Raw genomic sequence first — 25,717 nt, forward strand, 5'->3', positions numbered from 1 at the left:
TGACTTTTATACATATCACGGACACCAAATGAATCGGAGTTCAGAAAGCGTTTGTCGATGCCTCCCAAGTGTATAGCAAGTATTTCAAAAACCTTTAGAAGACAGACTATCCTTGAGAGTTTCTCTGTCCTAGCTTTTCCATCGGTGTGGAGACTCAGACAGAGACCCGGTCATCTCTCCTTACATAAGCATTCCAGCGTGGCTCCTCCTCGCTGATGCTGGAGGTTTCCAGGTCTAACAGACGCCCAGCCATCAGTTCAGTGGACCTTCATGCTCCCCTGAAGGCCAGCTGACGGAGGACGACTCTTCAGACAGGATAGTGCCCCCTATCCTGCGTGCTGCAGCAGGGATACAGGACTGAGAATGAAGCCGTTCCCGACACGGGATAGCTTTAGCTTTAGCAGGGGTTGCGGGATAACTTTAGCTTCAGCTGGGGTCACGGGATAGCTTTAGTTTTAGCTGGCGTCATGGGATAGCTTTAGCTTTCATGTAGTGCATTCCTAGTTTTACATCATGGCACATGGAAGTTGAATGAGTTTTTACAATAAAGTGCTTTCATTCGTTTGCTGTGAGCTGTTACACTTGGCAAACGTCATATGTGCTGATAGATAGAGCAAGAAAGAGAAGAATTCATATTGCAAGGTTAGTCGATGTCCTTATTTTGATATTCTGCCATACAGTCCCAGATCGTGAGCCTGCACTGGGCCTGCTTACTGCAGGTCAGGACCACAGAGGTCAAAGCTTGTCAGTAAGTTTGGACTCGGCTACGTGTCAGGGTCACAGATCTAGACAGCCCACAATGCACTTGGCTCGCACTGCATTTCATGCTGACTTGCTTGGGCCAAAGGGGGTCGAGGTGTAAAGTAGAGTCCAGGCATTGTTATAGGCAAAGTTATCTTCTGCCCTGCCTTTGAGACCTCTGTATCGATGCTCGTTTTATGAAAGCACACAACGTTTCGTTCGCTTCTCCACCCCCTGCCACTCTGCCCCTCCCCCCGCTCATAGTAAAAACAGTGTCAATAATTAATGATCCAATTAATAGTTTACACTGGGTTTTTATTGAGTTGTCAGGGTGATGGAGAGCCTGGAGTGTGTAGCCCCAGACCTGTGCGCACGCCTGATTCAGCAGTTCAGCCTTTGGCAGAGAGGGGGCGAGAGAGAGTAAGGGGGAGGGGAAGACAGGTTGAAGCAAAGAGTGAAGGAAAGAGAGAAAGGGAAAGAGGCAGAAAAAGTGAGAGAGAGAGTGGCAAGATTGAAAGAGAAAGTTGAAGAGGAAAAAGAGAAATGGAGCAAATGATTAAGGGGAGAGAGGAAGTGCAAATGAGGGGGGAGGGAGAGAGAGAGAGAGAGTTTAAGTGAAGCAAGAGAGGGGCCCCAAAACCCCACTACTAAGCGCTGACAAACCTTTTACTTTTTAATCTGCCAGTGAGGCTTCATCAACGTTTCAGGAAAATGCAGAAAAAGAAAGCCCAGGAAGTGCTCTGGACAGTAATTTCTTAATGAAACCTGTTTCAGTGAATGAGGTTGTTGACAGTTTGAGAATATGCCTTAAAATCATGTCCGTGTTAAAACGTTCTGTATCAAAGTTAATATTGCAGTAATAATATGGCATTGTGTCATCTAGATCTAGTCAGGCGTCAAACTGCTCCACATTGGTCACAGTCGGAAAGTGATTATGGGTGCAGGACAAACATTTCAGGCTGCTCTTGTCTTAGTCTGGTGTCTGTTAGTCGTACGTTCGTTCATCTCTGAGCTCTGAGCACAGAGGCCTGGCAGTGGCGCTTCGAGGCTGGAGGCTCCGTGGTCGTAGCAGCTCCACTCCAAATCGTTACCCGACATTACTTCATTGTCAGCCATACTCTTATACAATTTGATTTTTTTCGTTTTGAGTTGCAGTTTGGAAACGTGGGCTGAGAGAGGAGTGCGGTTATAGTGAATATCAGAACGGCTGTGGTTCAGCCAGAGATGATTCGGTTTAGCAGCACAACCTCCGTTCTGATATCGCATTTATACAACAGTTCAAGCATCATTGATTAGTTAGTTAATAATAATAAGCAACAGCAGATTATGATTTGTTTGTTTATTTAATTATTTATTCAGATCCGCCAACAGAAAAAAGTTCCGCAACTGGACTGGGGCTGGACTGTTGCCCGGCAGCACATAAACGTTTTCCTCCATGCTAGCTTGCTACTTTAGTGTACGGTACTGCAGGCAAGCTACTTTGTATCAAGTACATTTATCTGTATGTTGCCACTTACCAGTGAAATAAGAGTTTACAGTGGCATGTGTGATTCCAGTGAGTTAACAGCAAAGTTTCTGATCAAAGAAAAATAATGTAATTAACGGTTAATAGAAAGTACCTGTAAAGTGCAGCAATACATGTGCAGTTCAAAGTCCCGTGGAATGTCTCTGTTCCAATCAAATTTCTTGGTCAGAACTAACTGTTGTATATATATTTTTTAGTAATATTTATTCAAATAAATCGAAATATTGACCATTAAATTGCATTATACAAGAGTTAGTTCCAACTTCACAGTCTGAGAAGTGTTCTAATCGTGCTAATATTTGTAATAACACTATGGGTTTTTCACACCAAAACTGTATCGCCGTGCGTTGCTAAGTAACAACTAGCTTTATGCACCCAAGCCAGAGTTGGTTAATGCATATACAAAATGGTAAATGAATACAGCGGATGACGTTTATAAAATAACATTAAACCTTCACCTTGTTTGGAGAGTGTGACCACAGACGCACCTCAAATTCCAAACCTGTCTTTACCTTGAAAGTTGTTTGGCTGTGGTGATGGCAGAACAGTTAAACACACTGAGGCCCCCAGCAAAGTGAGCAAACCTGTTTGATGCTAACGCGGGTCCTAGAGGGCATCCATTAACAGCACGACGAACAGAAGTGTTCAGATTAACAAGTAGCACAATAACGTTCATATATAATGCAATTCTGTCTTTTAATTCATAATAAATTTCATTTTTCATTTTTGTTTCATTTTGTTTTCACTTATTTTCACTTAATTTCAAACTAGGGTTACTTCATAGTGCTCGTAATGCCTTTTATACTGTGTTAGGCAGTTGTTACTGCATCTTAATCCCACAAATTTCCACGCTGTTTAACGGCACTGGGATCTTTTGGCCGTGGCTCCCAGTAAGGCCTTGTCACTAGGCGGGCTGGGTACTGCTCTAGGGAAGCCCCGCTCACTCAGCAGAGCAGGCTTTGTAAGATGGCCTGAAGTGCTTTAGGTTGGAGTCTGGCTGGACCAGCTTGCAAAATTTCTTTTGCTGTTTAAACGAATTATTAGCAACCGCCCCTTTAAATATGGAAAAATTCCTTTTGCCAGATACACACATAGTGTTTCATTTAAGACCAGTTGGCACAGATGAACACAGTAACGCTGTAAGAGTAATCTCATCTGGCACAGATGAACACAGTAACGCTGTAAGAGTAATCTCAGTTGGCACAGATGAACACAGTAACGCTGTAAGAGTAATCTCAGTTGGCACAGATGAACACAGTAACGCTGTAAGAGTAATCTCAGTTGGCACAGATGAACACAGTAACGCTGTAAGAGTAATCTCAGTTGGCACAGATGAACACAGTAACGCTGTAAGAGTAATCTCAGTTGGCACAGATGAACACAGTAACGCTGTAAGAGTAATCTCAGTTGGCACAGATGAACACAGTAACGTTGTAAGAGTAATCTCAGTTGGCACAGATGAACACAGTAACGCTGTAAGAGTAATCTCAGTTGGCACAGATGAACACAGTAATGTTGTAAGAGTAATCTCAGTTGCCACAGATGAACAGTAACATTGTAAGGGTAATATCAGCTGGCACAGATGAAAGTGGTAACACTAACACTAAGAGTTAATTCAGCACTGGAGATTTTGCAGTGTCGGATTTTGTTGGTGAGCTGTGCAAACCCTTTGTCTCATTTAGTTCTCATTTAGTTTTCGTTTTCTTTTTTTGTGAAACAACTGAGCCAGGATGCCTCAGGCTGAGTGTTTAATTGAAATGTTCTCATTACTGGGGGCCCATTCTTACGTCTGCTGTTTCCCCATGGCCGTGTGAGCTCATGGGATATTGCATCACCCCATTTAACACTGAATTACGGGTCTACGAATATTCTGTGCCAAGTCAAATGGCACCTTCTTCGTGCGCGTGTATGCGTGCGTGTGTTTGTGTGTATGCGTATGTGTGCACGCTGCTTTGCGCGTGTGTGCGTGTGTTTGTGTGTATGCGTATGTGTGCACGCTGCTTTGCGCGTGTGTGCGTGCGTGTATTTGTGTGTGTTTGTGTGTATGCGTATGTGTGCACGCTGCTTTGTGTGTGTGTGTGTGTGTGTGTGTGTGTGTGTGTGTGTGCGTGTGTTTGTGTGTATGCGTATGTGTGCACGCTGCTTTGTGTGTGTGTGTGTGTGTGTGTGTGTGTGTGTGCGTGTGTTTGTGTGTATGCGTATGTGTGCACGCTGCTTTGTGTGTGTGTGTGTTTGTGTGTATGCGTATGTGTGCATGCTGCTTTGTGTGTGTGTGTGTGTGTGTGTGTGTGTGTGTGCGTGTGTTTGTGTGTATGCGTATGTGTGCACGCTGCTTTGTGTGCGCGTGTGTGTGTGTGTGTGTGCGTGTGTGTGTGCACGCTGCTTTGTGTGTGTGTGTGTGTGTGTGTGTGCGTGTGTGTGTGTGTGTGTGTGTGTGCACGCTGCTTTGTGTGTGTGTGTGTGTGTGTGTGTGTGTGTGTGCGTGTGTTTGTGTGTATGCGTATGTGTGCATGCTGCTTTGTGTGTGTGTGTGTGTGTGTGTGTGTGTGTGCACGCTGCTTTGTGTGTGTGTGTGTGTGTGTGTGTGTTTGTGTGTATGCGTATGTGTGCACGCTGCTTTGTGTGTGTGTGTGTGTGTGTGTTTGTCAGGGCGAGGGAGTGTATGGCTGGGTGTGAATGCAATACTGGTGTGATTTCGTGATCATGTGTATCCCATTCTGTTCCCTTGAACTTCTTTTTCCCTCATTCATTGCATTGTGCTCTGTGCTGGTGCCCTCTGGTGTGTGTGTGTGTGTGTGTGTGTGCGTGTGTGCGCGCGTGCGTGTGTGTTTGGGGAAACTCACAGGAGATATAGATGGCCACTGGTGGGACCATGCAACGTGGCATAGCAGTGATACCTCCTTTATGTCTTTGGTGAGACATGTGGAGTCCTACTCTTCCTCCCTCTCCCTCTCTCTCTCTCTCTCTCTCTCTCTCTCTCTCTCACAGTCTCTTGTCATTTCATGATTTCCTTTCATTTATTTTCATCTTTGCATGTCTTTTTTTTCTTTCTTTCTTTCTTTTTGTTCTGTTTTTTTTTTATTTTTATATCCCATGCCTGTAGGGAACAGTCAAAGGGGAAAAAGAGACACATTTGAGCAGGCACACATCTTATCAGAGGGCCAAAAGAAAACGGTGCGCTTTTCAGGCCGCTCCTTGGAGGAGGATGCTGATTGGTGTGAGCCGCAGGTTAAAGACTCGGGCGTTGACACATGCAGTAGCACCACCCTAAACGAGGACCATAGCCATAGTGAGAAGGTACCAGGACCTGTTTCAGCCTGACTCTCTCTTCCACTCTCTTTCTCTCTCTCTCTCTCCCTCTTAGTTTTGTTTATTTGTTTTGCTGTGTTTCGTCTTCCTTTTGTTTGCTTTGACTTTAGGCTTTTGTTTATTTGATGTTTTTGTTTTTATTTTTTGGTGAATTATTACAGTACAAACAGAAGGATCCATAAACCTGATGGTCTATGTGGATTTTGTTATTTAGAAGACGATTTGATTTTTAAAGTCTTTTAAACTTTTTTTTAAAAGGGCACCAGCCTATAAAGGACAATTTCAAATGCATTTTAATTCAGTATTTAAAATAAAAAACGCCATAAGTAACGTAGTCATTGATAGGTGAGATTTCAATTTGTGTCAAGGATGTTGAGTTAAAGAATTTTCAGGGTTTTTTTAATGACTTTTTTTTTATTATTATTGATTCTGTTCTAATTTTGTGGCTTTTCTTACATTTTTCTGTCTTCCGTCAGGGGTGTTGCCGTGTATGTGCGGGGGTGGGGGGGTGGTGTGGGGTAAGGGTGGGGGTTGGACGGATCTCTTGCCTGCTTTCTGGTTGTTCGCTTCCCACCTACATCTGGTTATGTGGCAGAGTGGGTACTGAGCTAGAGCCTGCCATGATCCCCCCACATCTGTATCGTCCCTCGGGGAGCGCGGGGGGCTTGCGGTGCATGCCTTCCTAGCGTTCTCTCACTTTTTTATGTGCTGCTGTTGTCTGGTGACCCTGCTCGCTTGCAGCAAGTCACGGCAAGTCGGCCCGTCCTATAGGCCGCTGTCCCTCTGTGCTACACCCCCACACCCTGCCTCAGCCAACCCCGCCACGGCCGGGCCGCCACGGTGCACGATACACCCGAGCACATACACCGCATAAAGGGTGGGAGAGGGAGAAGGGTTTGGCGACAAATGAATTATGCATTTATTTTTTCCCTTTCACTGTTATATATGTTTTTTGACTGGTTATTGTTATCGTGTGATTGTACCTCATATTGCTGGTTTTTTGTTGTTCTTTTGCACTGGGTTGGGAGTCTTTTGCTGTCCATCTTGATCACCATGACTCCATATTTTCCCATCTTCTCATGTTTCTGACTTTGTGAGTCTTGTTTGAGCTTCATGTGCTGGGTTTATGGGTGGGGGGATGTGCTTGTTGCTGGGGGGGCTGTCTGGGTTGGGTGCAGGGTGGTAGGTGCACAGGTGGGGTTGCATGCTACTCACCGCCAAAGTGATCACATGATCACACAAACTGGACCAATCCAGTAATAAACGATGGAACAGTAAAGTTCAAGACGTTTAGGATTTTTGTCTAACGAGATTTATTCCATGGATAACCGATAGTTATCAGACTCATTTTAAGATTGTTTCATTAGTGTAGGGAACTGACGTGGCATATACTGCGATAAACGATGGAGGATAAACCCTGTGCGTTACATTTGTGTCTCTCAGCCTGCTTCTTGGCACCCACCAGATGGTCCACATTTTTGCTCTGCGCCTCCTCCGGATGTACCTGAACTGATCCATTAAGAACACTTCCTTCCTGGCACGAATGCCCTGAGACCGGGTACAGAGCAAACATGGCCTTTCTGGTGGAGTCTGAGCACATGGTTGAGAAACACTGCATGACTTGGCACATCCCCCGTGTTTTCAGCTGTTCACTGATTGGCTGAGTTCATGTGATCACCCGTATGCGCTGCTTCCCCCCACCACTCCCCCCCCCAATAGTCTTCCTCGCTAGATTTCATAATAAAGCCTGTACCTCAAGACTGAGATGTAAAGCACAGGGTGTTGTTTTCTTTTCCCCTTCACCTTTGACCTGCCAGCACCCCGTCACGTGGCAACCATCCAAGGATGGCGAGCGCCTGATTGGCCGGATCCTGCTCAACAAGCGGCTAAAGGATGGCAGCATCCCGCGGGACTCTGGAGCCCTCCTGGGCTTGAAGGTGAGTCCCATGGAGTCCCGCATTGGCCGCGAACACGATGGTCACTTTGTGGTTTTACTGACTGTTAGTGGGATTCACTAATCATTTAAAAATTTGTACCAACTGCTTCAACAGTGCAGGTTAAAAATGTTTGTTTACACTGTGGTATAATATACCTCTTTGATGCAGTGTTGTTTTAATAGCCTTTTCCATTTGATACTGTTTGATATCTCTTGCAAACCTTTATTATGTGATGCTCACAGGGGAAAATGTGCTCTCGGCTTGGTAAACACGTGAGTGTGAGAGAACGTGGGCTCTGCCCCACTCTCTTGGTGTGTGTGTGTGGCACCTTGGTGGAAGAGAGGCCGGTTGGGTAAAAGGCCTGGTTGGCTGTGGAGTGATGCAGTGTGGGAGATGGCCTGCTTGCTCCTGACGGAGTGAACTTCCTGAGTGGCTGAGTGCATGTTATCCCAGCACTGCTGTGAGCGTTAGCTGTCCAAGGCAGTGACTTACTGATCAAACACAGGGCTTCCTGCACACACACACACACATGCACACACACGCACGCACACACACACACACACACACACACACACACACGCAGACTCACTCCCCTGCAGTTCTGTGCCTCACGTTACATAAACCCATTTCCCTCCGGGAGAGGGCCCTATAATCTCCTTTTGTACGTTTGCATTGGGCCACCATTAGTGCAAATTTTATTTTGTATGATGTTCTGAGAAGGGAAATGGGCTCGTGGGGTGTGCAGTACAGACCTCTGGGCCTTTTTCCAGCAGTCCGGACCTTCAGCACCATGGACAGCTCCTCCATAAAATAAGTTACAAAAAGCCTGGAAAGGGTGGTTGGGTTTCTCTAGCACTATATTTGATTTTTTTTTTTTTTTTATAAGTCTTTATCTCTGATACTATTTAAAGTAATAAAGTAAGTGATTTGATCTTGGGCGGCCTATGAACTCGCAGCTGTGTCTCGGACAGGTGGTCGGGGGGAAGATGACAGAGTCCGGCAAACTTTGTGCGTTCATTACCAAAGTAAGGAAGGGAAGTTTAGCGGACACTGTCGGACACCTCAGGCCAGGTACCCCTCTTTATTATCAAAAATTATTTAGATTATGATCTGTTGTGTTTTCATCACCTTCATGAAATGTATAGGAGGAGCAGCTTTGTTCCAACATCTTCCTCTAGCCAATCACTCTGTGTTTAGTAAGTGTGATGGTCAAGACTTAATTAGTGTAAACTCACATGTATCTTTAATATTGAATAACGTGCCTGTTAATCATACTGTAATCTTTTTAAAGGTGCAAGCAACGTTTCCTGTGGTTTGTCATAGGTGATCAGGTCTTGGAGTGGAACGGGAGGAACTTACAAGGAGCCACATTTAAAGAAGTTTACAATATCATTTTAGAATCCAAGCCAGAGCCTCAGGTGGAGCTGGTTGTCTCCCGACCTATCGGGTAAGAGCCTCCATGTGGCGGGCACTGCCCTCTGCCCGTCTGCCCGAGCTCTCTCATATCCTGAGTAGTTCCACCTGTGTGCCAGGACCTGTCTGAATGTGAATGTAGCCCTGAGCGAGTTCTGCTCTTGCCGTGCCACACTCGCGTGTTCGGCGAAGGCTCCTCACCTCGGTGTGTCCGTGCAAGGGCCTGACTCTGCACTACACATGGAGCTGACAAAAGCTCCCGCCCAAGTTCTGATGTGGGATCAGCTCCCTGCATCCAAATCCGGAATGTGTGCAATGCATGCTAGCGAACCAAACTGTTTTCAGTTCCAACCGTAAGAAAGACTAATGTGGTGCTTAGGAACATTAAAAGCTCCTGCTCTCTATTTTAGCCTCTATTGATTTGACTCTCTCTCCATTTCTCTCTCTCTCCCCTACCTACTCGCCTCTCATTGCAGAGATATCCCCAGGATACCAGACAGCGCACACACGCAGCTGGAATCAAGTGAGTCGCCACCATGTGGCTGGACTGGGGCATTGCACTTTGGTGAATTTAAAAAAACAAAAACAAAAAACGCATCTATGATGCATATAACCCAGTTCCTGGAGAGGCAGAATATGGTGGGACATAAAAACGTGTGTTACACCTTAATCAATTTCTGCCCACCCATTAATTCCCTCCTGAAGGTTCCAGTTCGTTTGAGTCTCAGAAGATGGAACGGCCATCTATATCCATCACATCTCCCATGAGCCCCGGAATGCTGCGAGACGCACCCCAGTATTTATCTGGCCAGCTCTCAGTGAGTTCCCACACCGGGCTTTTGCACAGTGTCAATAGGGAAAAAAGATGGTGTTTATTTTAAGAGACTTTTGATATATCTGACTTTCTAAAAAAGTGTACATTTTGGGCATACTCAAAGATTGCTGTGACATATTAAATGCTATAGGTTAGCATGTCACTTTAACACTTTAACTTACTCAGTCACTTTGATAATTAAGAAACCGACAGAACAGTGGGATGCATCAGCTGAAAAAGCCACCATAAGAGGTTTTATTTAGATCTCCAACCTACCGTGTGTGGTGCCACTGTAGCTGAGGTAACCAGCCACCACGCTTGCGTTCCTGTGGCCTGGTGAAGAGGCTGGCATGCGCTCGCATGACAAACCAACCCAAACAGACACGAGTTCCTGGCCGTGTGCCAGGCCGGACTACGCTGGGCCCTGATCGTGTTCCCCTCGCTGTGCGAGTAGGCCGGCCAGAGGCTGTCGGATACAAGAAGCGCCGGTGTAAGGTTTTAAAGGGCTGCATGCTTGAGAATTAAATGCCGTTCGGCTTCCGCGGAAGAGTGGCGGCAGGCAGGAGAATTTCTGTCCAGGTCCTGAGTAAGGACTTGACCACAGCCTCCTGTGTTTCTTCTCAGACACTGTAGGTTTTAAGGCTGTAGTTTTTAACACTGTGAGATGTGTTTGTAGGGGGATGTGTGTGCGTGTGCGTGTGCGTGTGCGTGTGCGTGTGCGTGTGTGTGGTGAAGGTGAAGAGCATAATTTGGTGTATTTCTATGCATTTGTTGTTTGCTGGGGTGGAGATTCAGTTTAAATGCTTGCGCTCTTTGAGATTCCGCAGCGGCCATTGGCCCAATGAGAGCCATGTCACTTATCCAGCCAATCGCAGACAGGTTTAATCCTGAAAGAAGAGGATTTATTGGAACAGTGGAACAAGAGAGGCTATTTACAAAGCGCCTTTTCCAACATAACAGTCACACATGCAAACTTGACAGAACAAAAGACAACAGCAAAATGAGACTGATTGCTTGTGTTTGTCCGGCCAAAGTCACTATTGTTATCTTTTGTGATTAGTTTGAGAACAAGATGGCCTCTAAGGAAAGGCTATGACATTTATGTCTGGAAGACACACACCCGGTGTTGGGAACAACCCCCAGCATTTCGACTGAATCTCTCTCTGCCCTCCCTTAACATTGCTGGTGTCCCTTTGGGTTTTTAGCTTTATTGCATTGTTCTTTTGTTTTGTTCGTCTTGTGTTTGTTTGTTTTGTCATTCATTTTGCTTACCCAGAGCCAAAGCCTTAGTAGGAGAATCGAGCCTTTTAACCCTAGGGTTCAGGTAATGGTCACTGTCTTACCAGAAAGACTTCCTTTCTACCCCTTTCCTACCCCCCTTTTTATCCTTCTGCTTCAAGTGAATATGCACAGCAACGAAATGGCTGCATCTCCTCTTTAATTCTGTTTGCTTGTGTGCGATATACAATGTTGTTTTTTTGTTTTTTTTAATCGTTTTAATCGCCATCGTTGCCGTCGCAACTCTCGTTAACTCGTTTTCCAGCGGGTTTGTATGGTTTTGCAAGACATCTCCAGTCACCTGCATGATGGAATCAGAACGGGAATATTTGAAGAGACACAACTGTTGCCCAACACGGCACAGTCAAGCATCATTTTCCAATGCCGTATCCATACCGCAATTACGTGTGCAAAATACTGGAACAATCGTTTCAGAATTCTGGCAGAACTCTGTCACGCTGTACCGGACAGTGAAGGACTGTGTCTCTTTAAATGTTGCAGTGGTGCAGAGTTTGCAGGGACAAACAAATTTGATTCCGTTTTTTCCGTGTAACCTGAAACTGCCTTTCAGATTGAGCGCTGACAGATTCCGTTCCTCTGCGGAACTGGGGGTGGCACAGTGGCTCATTTGAGGGTCTGGTGTTTTGTTAATTCCGAAGAAAACCATCCCAATGGCAGAATAATCTCGGGATAGTTTTGTTTAAACATTTGTTTAAACAGTACGCCCTTTGGTGACACCTGTGGAAGGCGGGTGTTGCATTTCAAACCTACGGTCCCTTAAATTGACTCTATATTTCCCAAACATGACGAACGCACAGTGTCCGATCGTTTCCGGACTAAACGGGTTCTGCTTTTCGTTTTCTCTTGCCTCTGGACGTCATGTGGCTTGTTCAGCAACAATGCCATCAGTGTCAGGATGTTATGAACACCCCGTGTGTGAAATGCCCGGGAGTTTTCATATCTGGCTTTTCTCAGTTACACTGTTACTTGCCTGCCAATTATAGTGTCCTAACTATCATGGTAACTGCAAGAACACTGTCCCAGTGGTTCACTGATGGCAATAACAAGCCCAGAGATGGAATTCGCTTAAGGTTTCTTTTGGGGCCAATTAGCATACTCAAACAGCATGCTATCTGACTGCCATTGCCAGTGTGAGTTATATTTCACTTTATTGAAACATTATTATGTTATTAGCTGCAGTATTAGGGCTGCAATCCATGTAGTACAATAAATAAATAAATTAATTAATTGAAAAAAAAAAATTTCCAAACCATTTATTAGCTGAAACCTCCCTAATGTGTAGTTTGTGTAGTCTGTCTCAGAATCGCAGTCTGTTTGCTTTGGGGATTGCGGAATGGCCTTCAATAGCATAAATGATGCCCACGTATGATAGTGAGGTTCCTTTTACCCAAATCCCCTTGTAAAGGATCTTACCTTTGCTTGTTTGCTTATTTCCGCCTTTACACAGAGGTCTGCTTAAGCTCTGTCCGAAAAAGAATGACCAAAAAATAAACAAACTCCCTCCTTGCCATGATAGCAAGTATGGGCGAAAGTCTAGAAGGTTCTACTCCTGTGCCGTTGCTGTCGGTGGTGGTGTTCATCTTTTGTTGGTCTGTTTGTTTGTTTGTTTGTTTGTTTTTGTTTGTTTGTTTGTGTTTTCTGTTGTGGTGACCACTTTGTTCTCTCTTTGCGTGACTGTGTCTCTGTGCTGCCCAGTGCCTCACTGAGCAGGGGGCTCGGGAGTCACGTGCATGAGGGGCTTACATTGCCGCTGTGCCTTTGGTTTCCCGCTCTGCCCCTGTTTGCCTTGCTGGTAGTGGGGTAAATGTTCCCTGCCCCTGTTTGCCTGGCTGGTAGTGGGGTAAATGTTCCCTGCCCCTGTTTGCCTGGCTGGTAGTGGGGTAAATGTTCCCTGCCCCTGTTTGCCTTGCTGGTAGTGGGGTAAATGTTTTCTGCCCCTGTTTGCCTTGCTGGTAGTGGGGCAAGTTTTAATTTCCACCCCTTTTATATAGTTTATTATAATGTACAGACCATTTTACATATTGTGCATGTAATATTACAGATAGCAATTTAGGAGAAACAAACAGCTATTTGTTGTTGGCTGGGCCTTAATAATAATAATAATAATAATAATAATAATAATAATAATAATAATAATAATAATAATAATAGTAGTAATAACACTGGCAACAAAAAACGTTTTTGTCCCACAAACTAACATAGGTGGACCTTAAAGTATTATATATGCTGAATTCGAATCTGTTTAGAATTTCTATCATGCATAGTTTTATATTACTTATTCATTTACATTCTTTACAGACTTATTTCTAATATGTACAGGTGTATGATTTTTACCTCTCAGTCCTGAGGAACCTCCCTCTTCAGTGTGCAGCAGTAGTCTGCCAACATAGAGGAGATCCACTTTCCTTAGTACTGCTTTTCCATATTATACATAATGACATACAAGTATACTGGAACAATTTAAAAAACAAACAAATACTATGAGTGATAGAGAAATCCCCAAAACATATTTGGATTCAGCATGCAAAACTACACAAAAAAACAGGGTTGTTTTTTTTTGTTTTTTTGTTTTTGCATGGGACAGAATCCAGTGTAATTTATGTATTGAAAACAAAATGTCTTCTTGATAATGCACTTAGCAAGACTGCCATCATTTTCACGCAGCGTGACGAATACTGTATAGCAGAGGCACTCTATGGCATGCTGTCCCTAAACAGGACAGCCCATCCCTGCTTTCCCTTAGGTCATCTGCTCTCCACGCAGGTCAAACTCTGGTATGATAAAGTGGGTCATCAGCTCATTGTCACCATCCTGGGGGCTAAGGACCTACCGTCACGGGATGACGGCCGGCCGAGAAACCCCTACGTGAAAATCTACTTCCTCCCGGACAGAAGGTAAGGGTGCGGCGAGCCTGCAGGGAGCCAAAAGACCAAGTTAGCAAAAGGTTCAATTGTGAGCAGCGCCCCCCGGGACTTCGTGTCTGACCTTGTGGGGTAGCCGTGGGAGCCGTTCCAATCCCCTGTTCCCACAGCGACAAGAGCAAGCGGCGGACGAAAACGGTGAAGAAGTCTGTGGAGCCCAGGTGGAACCAGACGTTCGTGTACTCGCCCGTTCACCGGCGGGAGTTCCGGGAGCGCATGCTGGAGGTGACGCTATGGGACCAGGCGCGCGTCCGTGAGGAGGAGAGCGAGTTCCTCGGGGAGGTGCGGCCCTCGGTTCAGGAGCCTCCGGTTTGCCAGCGAGGCCGGGTGTCCTGCCCAGTTTTGCACTATCCTGCTCTTGGTTGAGCCCACGAAGCACTGTAGTCGCCAACCCCTGACTGGCTAACTCAGCGATTGGCTAGCTCAGTGATTGGCCAACTCAGTAATTGGCTAACTTAGTGATTGGCTAACTCAGAAACAGATAAAGAATGGCCAATCAGGCACATTTGTCTAAACCGTTTGTGCTTAAATCAACACGATTCTTGGTCCTTGACAGATTTCAGAGTGTAGCTCCAGAGTATATTTCGCCAATGAATTACACTTGACGAGCACTTGATGTGAAAAGGCCACGTCAATAACAGGGCCGTGCGAAGAGGCTAACGCACTGTACAGTTTAGTGCCCTCCTCGTTCTGTTGCAGTCAATCCAACTGAGAATAGACTTGCTGAGAGTTGAAGAAGACACGTTAACGCCAGGGAACACATTCAACCCGCCAGCGGCAGGTCTAATTGTTGCAGCCGGCTTGCACGAGACAAAAAGTAACGACGGCTTTGTGTGCGTTTCCACCGCCAGATCCTGATCGAGTTGGAGACGGCGCTGATGGACGACGAGCCGCACTGGTACAAGCTGCAGACGCACGACGTCTCCTCCGTACCCCTGCCCAAGAGCTCCCCCTGCCTGCAGCGGAGGGCTCTGCACGGAGACGTCCCCGCCCGCCGGCTACAGAGTACGCCTCCCCTCGGTCTAACCTCACCCCGCACGCACACGCCATGCCCGTAACACTTACTTAAGGCTTCCACGTTACGCGTAAAGTGCATATCGCAACGGAGATGGAACTACAGCTGCAGTCGCAGATTAAGCGTGGTATCACTCCCTTGATTAAGACTCCTGCGTGTGCATAAAAAGTCACAAAGCCCTTCTCAGTAGTCTTTCATGACTCACATGAAAGCTAGAAGCCTGTGATGACAAGTGATGATGAGTTGGCCTCCTTTTACCCAGCGAGGAACAGTGTGAAATAGTTGGCCGGCAAACCGTGCATGACGTTTCTCTTGAACTCATTGTCTTTGCAGCTCAAGGCCTGTATTCGTACAGTTCAGGTAAAAACCACTGCATGTCCTCTCTGCCCCCCAGGGGGTTGTTCATGAACTCCTCCATATGTCCTGCGACCAGATACCCCTCTCACTCCCAAGTTCTTCCTTCTTGCTTCTGTAGAAAGAAAAAAGAATGATGCAAAAACAAGAATAAACCAAAAAAAGAAATAAATTGTGTCATCTCCCACACGCCTTCCTCCATTGCCCTCTGACTGTCCTCAGGAGTACTGTGCATTCCTCTCTCCGGTGCAGTTCTGTCTGCGCTCCCTCGAGACTAACCTTTATGCAACTGACAAGCTAACACATCAGTGTGAAAAGCTGTTTTTGTTTGTCGAGTTGTTTTATCTTATTAATTTGCAGTGTCTGGCTGTCCATAGTAAATTTGTGTCACATCATCCTTGAAAACTGTTCCCCTGACTGGTTTTCTGGCTGGTGTATTTTTCATTCTGTGTGTTTGTCTGTGTGGTGTTCTGTTTTTAAAATATGCTTCTATTTATTTATTTATTTGTTTGTTTAACCCCTGATTTATTTTTTTTTATCCTCAAAAATAACCATGTGTGTTTTCCCTCAGTGGGTGGGGGTGGAGGAGGGTTCAGTCTGCCATTTTGCCTGAAATGTATCTAATTTAATCTTGGTCATAGTCAGTGGTATCTGAAAAAGACTGCTGTTGTGTGTGCGAGAGAGCTGTCTAATGTAAGATGGGAGTGCTGAGACGAGACGCTGAGGGAGAGAGAGGGAGAAAGAGAGACACAAAGGAGCATTTTTCACCTGTCATTCCTGTAGTCGCTCGAGTGTCTTTTTGGTTTAAGATGACCGAGTTTGAACTTGGGACCACGAAGCATATCTGTGGAGCCTCCTTTTCCCACACTCCCATTCCCAGTCTGCAAGGGACCCCCCCCCCCCACCGGCTGTCCGCGTGTCAACTCTGAAAGCATCAGTGCTGTGGACCGGGTCAGAAATGCTCCAACTCTCATTTATTTCTCGTGACCGAAACGGACAGAGCGAAAAAGGAGAGGGAGATCAAAGTTCCCCTGTCCACACAGTGCTGGAACGTCTTCCATAAAGATGTTGCGGAGTTGACGGTGAGACAGAGAGGGAGGGGAGCGTGGGATTGATGGGCTTGATTCCCTGTAAACAGCATGACGTGCATCGTCCCTTAAAGCTGCAGATAACTCACTCACCCCTGCAGCCGCTGTGGACACGATGGCGGTGATTCATCTCGGCGGCGCTTCCCAGCAGAGCAGCTCAGACGACAGATCCGAAAACCGCGCTTATGGATAGAAGCCTGTACAGCCGCAGTGTGATGTCTGCTCGTAAATACATCTACTGAAGAAACCGGCTGCACTAAATCACTAACGGGTCCGTCAGGCAGATGAACTGATTAATCGTTCCCCGCCTCTGCTACCAGAGAGCTTTGCCACTCTCTTTACACTCAGGGAAGTCCAGACCTGTAGCCCCAGGCAGTCTTCTCAGCGTCCGTCCAGCGTGCGTCCAGCGTCCATCTGCTGTCCCTCCAGTGTCCGTAACCCTGTTTGCTTTTCCCTCGTGCAGGATCTCACCGGATCAGCGACAGCGAGATCTCGGATTATGATGGAGAGGACGGTGTGGGCGTGGTGTCAGGTAATTGCCAAGATCCATAAATCCTCAGGTGTGCACACGCCACCTGCTATAGGAACTCTTCTATATGCTTCTGTAGGGACTCAGCTAGCGCCAGTGTAATGTAGCGCCTGTTCACATCATAGCGCTTACAGGGCTTTTTTAATATTATTATATTATTTTTAATAATATTTTGTTTTGGTTGTCAAACAGCATGTTAGGATTGAACACAAACAAAGTCTTTTAGAATAATCTAGATTGCTAGGTCTAATTACATATTTGTGTGTGTGTGTTGATCCATAACTGTAAAATTGAGAGGAAACAATCCCTTAGGTGCTCCTGTGAGCGTGTAGTTTATTTAGTAGCATGAGTATTTAGTCATTTTAAGAAGAATATCAGTCCAAAGTGACAAATGATGCAATTTCTCAGGTTTCTGTTATGCTGGAATACACCCCAGTGTCAAATTAACTCCTACTGATCACTTCATATGAAGCAGAGAAGCAATACTCTGATGACATAGCTCATCTGTTTTTAGCCCTGGGACTTGTGGCTTTTTAAAAGTCTTTTATAGGGCGATGCTTCTTTCTGACCATGAACGTGTCCACAGTCGCAGACACAGTCTCAGCTGTCAGAGAGCTGGTTTCTACTGCAGGCAGCCCGAGAGAGGGCACAAGCTGGAACCATCGCCTCACACGCCCACTCACTCACCTTTTTAAAATTCTGATTTATTCCTTAGTGCATGCACAGCAATGCAGCTTGCTTCTTCTTCTCCCTCTCTGTCGCTCTTTCACTCTTACACACATACGCACGCACGCGTATGCACACACACACACACACACACACACACACACACACACACTTTCTTTGACTCTTTCTGCCTTTCGCTCTTCTTGTCTCGCTTTTCATTTCTATGACTCTACCCGCGCCCTCTCTCTCTCTCTTCCTCGCTCTCTCCTTCTCTGCATTTCTCTCCTTCATGTTGGCTCAGTGTTTTTGCAACCCTCCTCCCACCCCCCCCTTACTCAGAGGTGCTGATTCGCTTCTTCTCGCTGCAGGAGATGATTACCATTCTGAGGAATTATAGATTGCTGCTTTTTTTTTCTCACCCGAGTTGCTGTGGTGGTTTTTCGGCTCTGCTGGCTTCGCCAGGTTTCCTGGAGTGCTGCGTGATGCAGTCCCTGCACTGAGCCCTGCTGAGGTCATTCACCGTAGGCCTCTGTGCGTGTGTGTGTGTGTGCGTGTGTGTGTGTGTGTGTGCGTGCGTGCGTGCGAGAGAGAGAGCGAGAGGGAGAATGTGTGTGAGTCTCTGCGTGTGTGTGTGTCTGCGTGTGTGAGAGAGAGGGAGAAAGAGCGTGTGAGTCTGAGCATGTGTGTGTGTATGAGAGAGTGAGTGTGTGAGGAAGGGAGTGAGTCTGTGTGTGTGTATGAGAGAGTGAGAGAGAGTGTGTGTGTGTGTGTGCGTGCGTGCGAGAGAGAGAGCGAGAGGGAGAATGTGTGTGAGTCTCTGCGTGTGTGTGTGTCTGCGTGTGTGAGAGAGAGAGAGAAAGAGCGTGTGAGTCTGAGCATGTGTGTGTGTATGAGAGAGTGAATGTGTGAGGAAGGGAGTGAGTCTATGTGTGTGTGTGTATGAGAGAGAGAGAGAGAGAGAGAGAGAGAGTGTGTGTGTGTGTCTGTGTGTGTATGTATGTATGTATGTGTGAGAGAGAGAGAGAGAGAGAGAGAGAGAGAGAGAGGAGGAGTGAGTCTGTGCGTGCGTGTGTGTGTGTTTGTCTGCAAGTGTGTATAAAGGGAAAGCTTTTAGAACTGACTACTGTGATCCAATGTAAAGACTTTCAGTATTGATTTGTAGATTTTCCCCCAGTCTGTTAGTTCACAAGGAGCTTTTTACCTTCACAACCAACTGCTGTTATTTAACCGTGTATATTATCTGCTGGACTATTAGAGTTACCCACAATAGAACACTGTATTTGGGGTATTTACCTATAGATGCCACAAATTATGCAGTAATATACAAAAGGTTTAGACAGTATACATTACTCTAGGTGTATAGTGCAGTGTGTGGTAGAGACTAAAGTAAACATAACTAATGAGCTCAAGTTTCAAGTACCAAATAACATGTTTTTAAACTGGTGATATTTCTCTTTTGAAAGAAATTATATTTATATAAAGCCTTTCATGAAACCAAAGGACGCTTTACAGTTAAGACATATTAGCATTCTTGCTTAGTACAACACCCAAGGTTAGTCCAAAACCGGCCATGGTATTTGAGTGTGAAGGCATTTTTGCCATTTTGAGAGTTGAGAATTGAGTATGAATTGAGAGCTTCACAAAAAAAGATTGATCCTGTTCAGACAAAACCAAAAAGGGCAACCAAAGCTAGACAACAGCAATTACAACTGCTGAAGCAGACACAATCACACATCCCAAAACCTCTTTGTAAAATTTCCTTTATACTCCTGCCTGGTTAATGTGTTGTGCTCTCTGGACAACAGTGTCATGTCAGGACCCTTACCTTAGCAGGGGTAACACACCACTGCCATCGGATAGATAACAACTTCCTGTCTCCTCGAGTGCCTGTTTTGCAGTCTTTACTGGGGTTTGGGATTTGGGAAAGATCTTTTCTGTTGGGTGGACAAAGACCATTTCACTGATCGGATCACATTTACATTAACATTTACATTAACGTCTGCCCCTTCGTGGGAGTGGGGATGTCGGGATTTGGTAACAAAAGTCTAATAGCAATAGGAAGATATAAAAATAAAGATTTCAGTTATGCATCGACACTGTGTGCAGATATTTCAGCAAAAAAAAATTTGCTTGCATTTTAAGAAAGAAATTTTGCAATCTCAAACGCAAATTGGCATGATTAGTCAGTAGCTTTTGCTTAGTTTTAGTCATGATAACAGTTTAGCCAAACTGTCCCTTTAATCATGTTTGGTTGATAATTGTCTCAGGTTGTTGAGGGTTCAGTGATCCTTCTTCTTATGTGCACTCTTCAGACTACAGGCAAAATGGAAGGGACCTTCAGAGCTCCACCCTCTCAGTGCCAGAACAGGTGCTATCGTCCAATCACTGCTCACGATCAGTGGAAATTAACCGAGCACGCTCGCGGTCGCCTAGCGTGCCCCCACCCCAGAGGTACGGTGCCTTCTCCTCTCTCTGTCAAATTTTTTTCTTTACTTTTCCCTGCATGCCTTGTATCTTTCAAGGAAATGTTCTGTCCAAAATGCTAATGTGGCTAATAAAGAACAGAAGCAGGGGAAGCAGGGAGCGTTATTTGAATGAGATAATGCAGGCTGGTTCCACGTGAGGACCGTCGTGTGTTATGTTGCATTTTGGAAGAAGTATTCCTCTAACAAATGCTGTATTCTTCAGTAAATCTGTCGTGAAGGTCAAAAACCTAGATTATCTTGTCATTTGCCACTAGGACTTGACTTAAAACTCCACACTGCTTTGTCCCTTTGTCATTTAATTGAAATTCTTTGTAACATTTGTACTGATTTTAAGAGACAGCACTGAAAAATGTTTCCTATAGAGTAATATGGATATGATTCTTAAAATGTGATTGTGTCATTGTGTAAATATTCTAGTGGATGTTAACTTTTTTCCTGATACAAAAGCATGTATCTGAGCGTTTTAGAATGATCATTTCACAAAGCACAGGTCATTCTAATGTACATTTTTAAATGGTTGCAGTATGTTTCTAGATATAGATGATGCGATATGAACTTGTCGTTGTTCTGATCACTGTCGTTGTTCTAACTTGTCATTGGTCTAACTGTGATGATACTGATAACTTTTTTCCTTTTATGAAATGTGTTACATTGGTGAATAACTGCATTTTTTAAACAACTTAAATGTTACTGAAAGGGAGGTTTATAATTTATATCGAGTTGATATAAATGAATGCATTATTTCAGTGTAAATGCTTATATAACCACCATATAATGTTATATTACATTATAAAGCATTATATCACACTGGAGTTTCATTGCGGACAACATGAATTTCTCATTCAGAACCAAGCGTGTGGGAATTTTGGGGAATTGTTTTCTGGTCACCGTACTTTGCTGAACCATGTTGTTATGGCGTGGACCGTTCCAATGCCCTTCCGTACCCTCCTCTCACCCAGCGTGGGAGAGAGAACTTTTCCCCTTCTCTTGCCAAATTTCATCTCTCCTCTCTTCTCCTCTCCATTCTCTCCATTCTCTCCATCTGACTGCAGTCATTTCCTCACCCTACCTCGAACCAGACACAGCAAGCCCATCAGCCATCAGCAGAAGGAGCTCAGGTAGAGCTTACTCCACCCGTGTCTGTCCCACCTGTCTCCCCACCCGCCAGGCCAGCAAGGTTCCTCCAGCCTGGAGGTTCATGAGGTCTAATGCAAACTCATCAATTTCCGTGCTAACACAATCGTGTTTTAAGTCGCAGTCTGAAAACACGCAGTTTCAGCCTCGCTTTGCATGAAAGTCCTTGTCCGGGAGGGTCTCAGGCTTTGAGAAACCCCAACAAAAATCAGTGACGTGAAAAATATATGCATAATTATGCCTATATTTTGGTGTATCCAAATGGTGAGCTACTGTATAGCCTGAAGTCCATTCTATTGCGTTATACTCATCGAATGCTTTGACCTCATTTCTCCTTCATGTCATTTGGAATTTCAAGAATCTCCTCTGTCTCCCATATTTAACATCATTTGGCATAGGTGTCAACTCAAGACACAGTAACCCTTATATGTTTAGCTTCCAAACCGCATAAATATTACTGGTATCCTTAAAATGTTTCTATCATTTAGGATCTTTTGTGCTAGCAGCAGTGTATCTTGTTTTGTGTCTCTTTATTGTGAAACATATCATTTAATAATCATACTAATTTACATCATCCAGAAACAGGAAATGTAGTTCTAAAGTTGAATAACAAATCTATCTGTCATACACAGTTGGTTTGTTTCTCGCGTGTGGCCACGTATGTTTAGTCTGTGCAATGACAAAATTTCCCATAAATCACAGTGTGTTTATGCTGCCAGCACCACCAGACTGAATACATCATCGAATCTACGTACTAAAACAGACGTGTTTATGATGATTGAGCGGAGTTTATGGTGAAACCGTATTAGGCGCGACTTCCTTTATCCCAGACTTATATGTCCAAAACCGTGGGAGGAAAAAAGGGTTGGGTTGACACCTATGATTCAATTTACAATGTGTTCATTGTGCTGCTGTGTGCAGCACAGTGTGGACTGTTGATGGGAACCGGAAAATACAGTACTTCACCAGTTCCTAGGGGACCTGTTAGGTTCCTGAGGAACAAGCTTACTATAGATTCTGTTATACCGCGTGGTCCCCCAACCTATAGGACACTGCATCTGAAGATGTCTGCGTGAAAAGTCGTCCAGCATTGCCTTACATATATTCTGTGCATATGGCATAGGAATCCCATAAACCCTGCTCTATATACACAGAATGTATATCTTTGGTCCGCTTCCTTCAGAACATCGGGAAGTTATATTGTCATGTAGTATACCGAAGATGGTAACCAGAGGTATGGTATACAGCTGGAGCTCCAACAACACAACGTCCGTCATCTATGGCCTTGGTTCTCATTGTGGTCTGTGGGGTCTGGGTAGCATAGTGCAGGTTGTAAAAGATACAGACGTTCCAACTAGGTGTTCTGGGGGTAAGCTGTTGAGACTTAAGATGAGAGATTGCTCTCTCTCTCTCTCTCTCTCTTTCTCTTTCTCTTTCTCTCCCTCTGTCTCAGTGTTTGCTGCCATCTGGCTGTCAGTCAGTTACACTGAGGTGGGTCTGTTTTGTTTTTTTTTACCCCTATGATCGGAAGTTGTCGTGTCATCAAAAACGCGGGGTGGCGGGTGAGCGAAACCATCAGCGCTTGCTCTCTCCGTGCACTCGGGCCCTGCAGTCGATATTTCCAACCCCTGTGATTCTCTGGCAACCAGGTACGGTAGCTTTCTGGCGGGGGTACGAAGAAAGAAATGATAAATGCGAAGTCCAGAACAAAGAGTAAGAGAGACTCAGGATTGGGGAGTATAGAGAGGGGATTCTGGAGATAAGGAGAGAGGGGGGGGGGGGGGTGCACATACAGGCAGAGGAAAAGATGGGGGTTAAAGTCCTCTCTGGTAGAAGCAGGTAGAGTAGGCCTCCGGGAGACAAACGGCAGCTATTTATATCCAAGCTTCTGAATCTGTGCTTACAGTTGTGCAAGTGAGGTTCCATTAAAGCCTTCTGTCAGAGATGGCCTGAGCACTGTAGGCCCCCTGCGCGCACACAATAGCATACACATTTATTTACTGGGGAGTTAAAGATATATCACTAACCTTTATACAGAGAAAAAAAGAACACTGTGAAGGTATAATTCTGGTTTTATTGTAAGTTTTGATTTTTAATTTTTTTTCCCTCGATGTGGCATTGCCGGTCTGTGTCATTAACTCTCATTATGTCTCATTATGGGCCGGACACAAAGTCTCTAAGCAGTTGATGGTTTTTATAGAGCACTGTGACTGTGGCTAGAACAGACCATTCCCTATTCTCTTGATTTGAAGGTACTGAATTTCAAAAATGTTGTGTGGTTATCACGTGCTAATACCAGTTATTTCTGTGACCCCATGTTTTGCAACTGGTGTATGAGGGAACAAGGCCTCGAGGTTCATCTCTCATTCGAAGCCCAGCGCAAAGGCTAAATTCTCAAGAGACAGACAGTGGAAGGTCATTTCTGCCATGACATTAGAGGTGCCATAGTGTAGCATTGCTTCATAATGTTATAATGGGCCATAGTGCAAGCAAACTTTGGGCTTTTCTTTTACAAATTAGAGGATTTCAATGTATGATTTTAGTTTGGTTTGGTTGAGCTAAAGGTCACACTTTAGCTCAAAGATGAGTGGTTCTTCTAAAGGTTCTTCTGCCCTTACAAATAGACTGAAATAATATAATATAATGACTGCTCATTCTCTTGCTGTTAGTGGAGGAACAGTTGCTGGACTACTTTTCAGTCATTCAAAATGCACCTTTCTGTCATATTTTAGTTGCAGTGTTCAGTATTGTGTGTTTATTTGTGCAAACTGCACCCTTGTTGAATGTGTTTCAGACATTCCATGGTAAGTAGTTTAATACAGTATGTATAGACTGTGCATAATTATTATTTTTTTTCTCTAACATCTGAGCTTCTTGCCTTGTTGTGTTCCTGTGCAGTTCTGCAGTGTTAAACAGACCATGCGCCTGTCTGTTTGTTTATCTCAGCCGATCGGGCCGAGTGTCACTGACTTCCTTAAACCGATTCTGACAGCCAGTGCAGAACTGCGATGAAACACCAAGAGTGTCAGCAATCTCTGGATCTGTGAAAGCAAATCACTCTCAGGCCCACAGCTTGGACTGACTGCCAGAATTCCGAGTGCAGTCTATAGTTGCTTGTGGTTTCTTTGACAAGCATTAGCAAACATGGCCGAACTGTGCTTTTATGAAGTCACTATATTGTTTGCTAGGCTTGTGTTTATAGAAGCTGGGTAAGTATAAGGATGCCAAGTGCTCGAAGACCAAAGAGCAACATACACACGCCGTCACATCAAGGAGCCCGCAGTGTGGTCTGATTAAATAGGGCGAGGGGTTATCACATCCTTAATGCTTCTGCCTCCTCCCATGACCCCGCCTACAGTGAGCACACATCAACCTGTTTGCCCTCCTCCGTGACATTCTTTTAGGAACTACGGCACGACGGACAGGCACGAGTTTCACCCTAGGTCCCGTTCGGCCGACCAGCGGCCAGCCCTGGAGCGGCCCATGTACACCCGTTCCCGCTCGACCGAACGCACGGCCGACGGCCACCGCATGAGAGCGTCCCTGCCCACCCTGCCGTCGGGACACTCTGCACCGCCCTCCCCTGCCTTGACGAGGTGACCCAGACTGGAGCCCGGCAGCCCCGACTAATCGATAGCCGCTCGCCATCCTCTCCCCTTGCTCCTCCCACAACGGCCATCCCTCCAGCCCGGTCAATCAATCAGACACCTCCCTTTCCGTTCTCCTTTTATAGCAGCGCTTTTTCCTTGTTTACAGCAGTGCTTTTAAGTTTCTGACCGTCTAGCCACGTACGCTGTGGTACTGCAAGATACTAACATCTAGTTCTTTTTTTGTTGTCGTCGTCATTGTCTAAACACACCACTTATATTCAGACTGAGTATAATGGTGATGGGTTTTCATTGATTGCAGTTCCTTTTACGAATACGACTGGTTATTTGACTTTAGGCTTCGTTTTGTTTTCTCCTTCTTTGTTTGCATGCGTTGTCTCATTCGTTCTCCTCCCTCAGTGAAGATGAGGTTCAGCTCTTTTCTTGCAGGGAAGCAATGGTGGAAAACGCTTTAAAGTGCCAAAGGTTCTAACATGTTTTTTCCCCTTCACATGTAGTTTATGTACAGCCAGTGCTACAGCAGTGTTCTGTTTCTTGAGGTGTGAGATAATGCTCAGATAACGATAAAGTATTGCTAAGATAATGTTAAGATAAAGCTGACACTAAGATAATGCTAAGATAATGTTATGATAAGACTAAGATAATGCTATGGTAATGCTAAAGTAATGCTAAGATAAAACTAAGATAACACTAAGGCAATGCTAAGATAAAACTAAGGTAATGCTAAGATGACACTAATATAATGCTAAGATAACACTAAGATAGTGCTGGGATACAGCAGTTTTCTCTGCATAGCTCGTGTATATCTTTGCTTGCATGCGTTTTCTTCAGCACTCCACCAGTTCCGTTTTACACTGAAGTGCAGAAATAGAGTTCAT

At 45.1% G+C, this 25,717-nt stretch overlaps 1 protein-coding gene across 26 annotated transcripts in view; it reads left to right on the plus strand.

Moving 5' to 3' along the window:
* rims2a (regulating synaptic membrane exocytosis 2a) overlaps positions 1 to 25,717 on the plus strand; it is a 123,185-nt gene that overhangs the window by 54,863 nt on the left and 42,605 nt on the right. For 7 of the 26 annotated variants that reach the window (XM_081714886.1, XM_081714895.1, XM_081714904.1 and 4 more), the window contains 15 exons: positions 5,370 to 5,563; positions 7,393 to 7,512; positions 8,484 to 8,583; positions 8,836 to 8,959; positions 9,402 to 9,448; positions 9,631 to 9,743; positions 11,016 to 11,063; positions 13,802 to 13,932; positions 14,070 to 14,241; positions 14,811 to 14,964; positions 15,308 to 15,334; positions 16,880 to 16,948; positions 19,924 to 20,062; positions 21,150 to 21,215; positions 24,636 to 24,827. In XM_081714886.1, coding sequence (XP_081571012.1) covers positions 5,370 to 5,563; positions 7,393 to 7,512; positions 8,484 to 8,583; positions 8,836 to 8,959; positions 9,402 to 9,448; positions 9,631 to 9,743; positions 11,016 to 11,063; positions 13,802 to 13,932; positions 14,070 to 14,241; positions 14,811 to 14,964; positions 15,308 to 15,334; positions 16,880 to 16,948; positions 19,924 to 20,062; positions 21,150 to 21,215; positions 24,636 to 24,827 — 1,696 coding nt within the window. Of the gene's footprint in view, positions 1 to 5,111; positions 5,180 to 5,369; positions 5,564 to 7,392; positions 7,513 to 8,483; positions 8,584 to 8,835; positions 8,960 to 9,401; positions 9,449 to 9,630; positions 9,744 to 11,015; positions 11,064 to 13,801; positions 13,933 to 14,069; positions 14,242 to 14,810; positions 14,965 to 15,307; positions 15,335 to 16,879; positions 16,949 to 16,980; positions 18,143 to 19,923; positions 20,063 to 21,149; positions 21,216 to 24,635; positions 24,828 to 25,717 lie in introns of those variants that run through there. The other 19 variants (XM_081714949.1, XM_035526599.2, XM_035526600.2 and 16 more) reach the window with 12 other exon arrangements.

This window comes from Electrophorus electricus, chromosome 1 (genome assembly GCF_041902795.1).
Source record: "Electrophorus electricus isolate QZ-2024a chromosome 1, ASM4190279v1, whole genome shotgun sequence".
NCBI lineage: Eukaryota > Metazoa > Chordata > Actinopteri > Gymnotiformes > Gymnotidae > Electrophorus > Electrophorus electricus.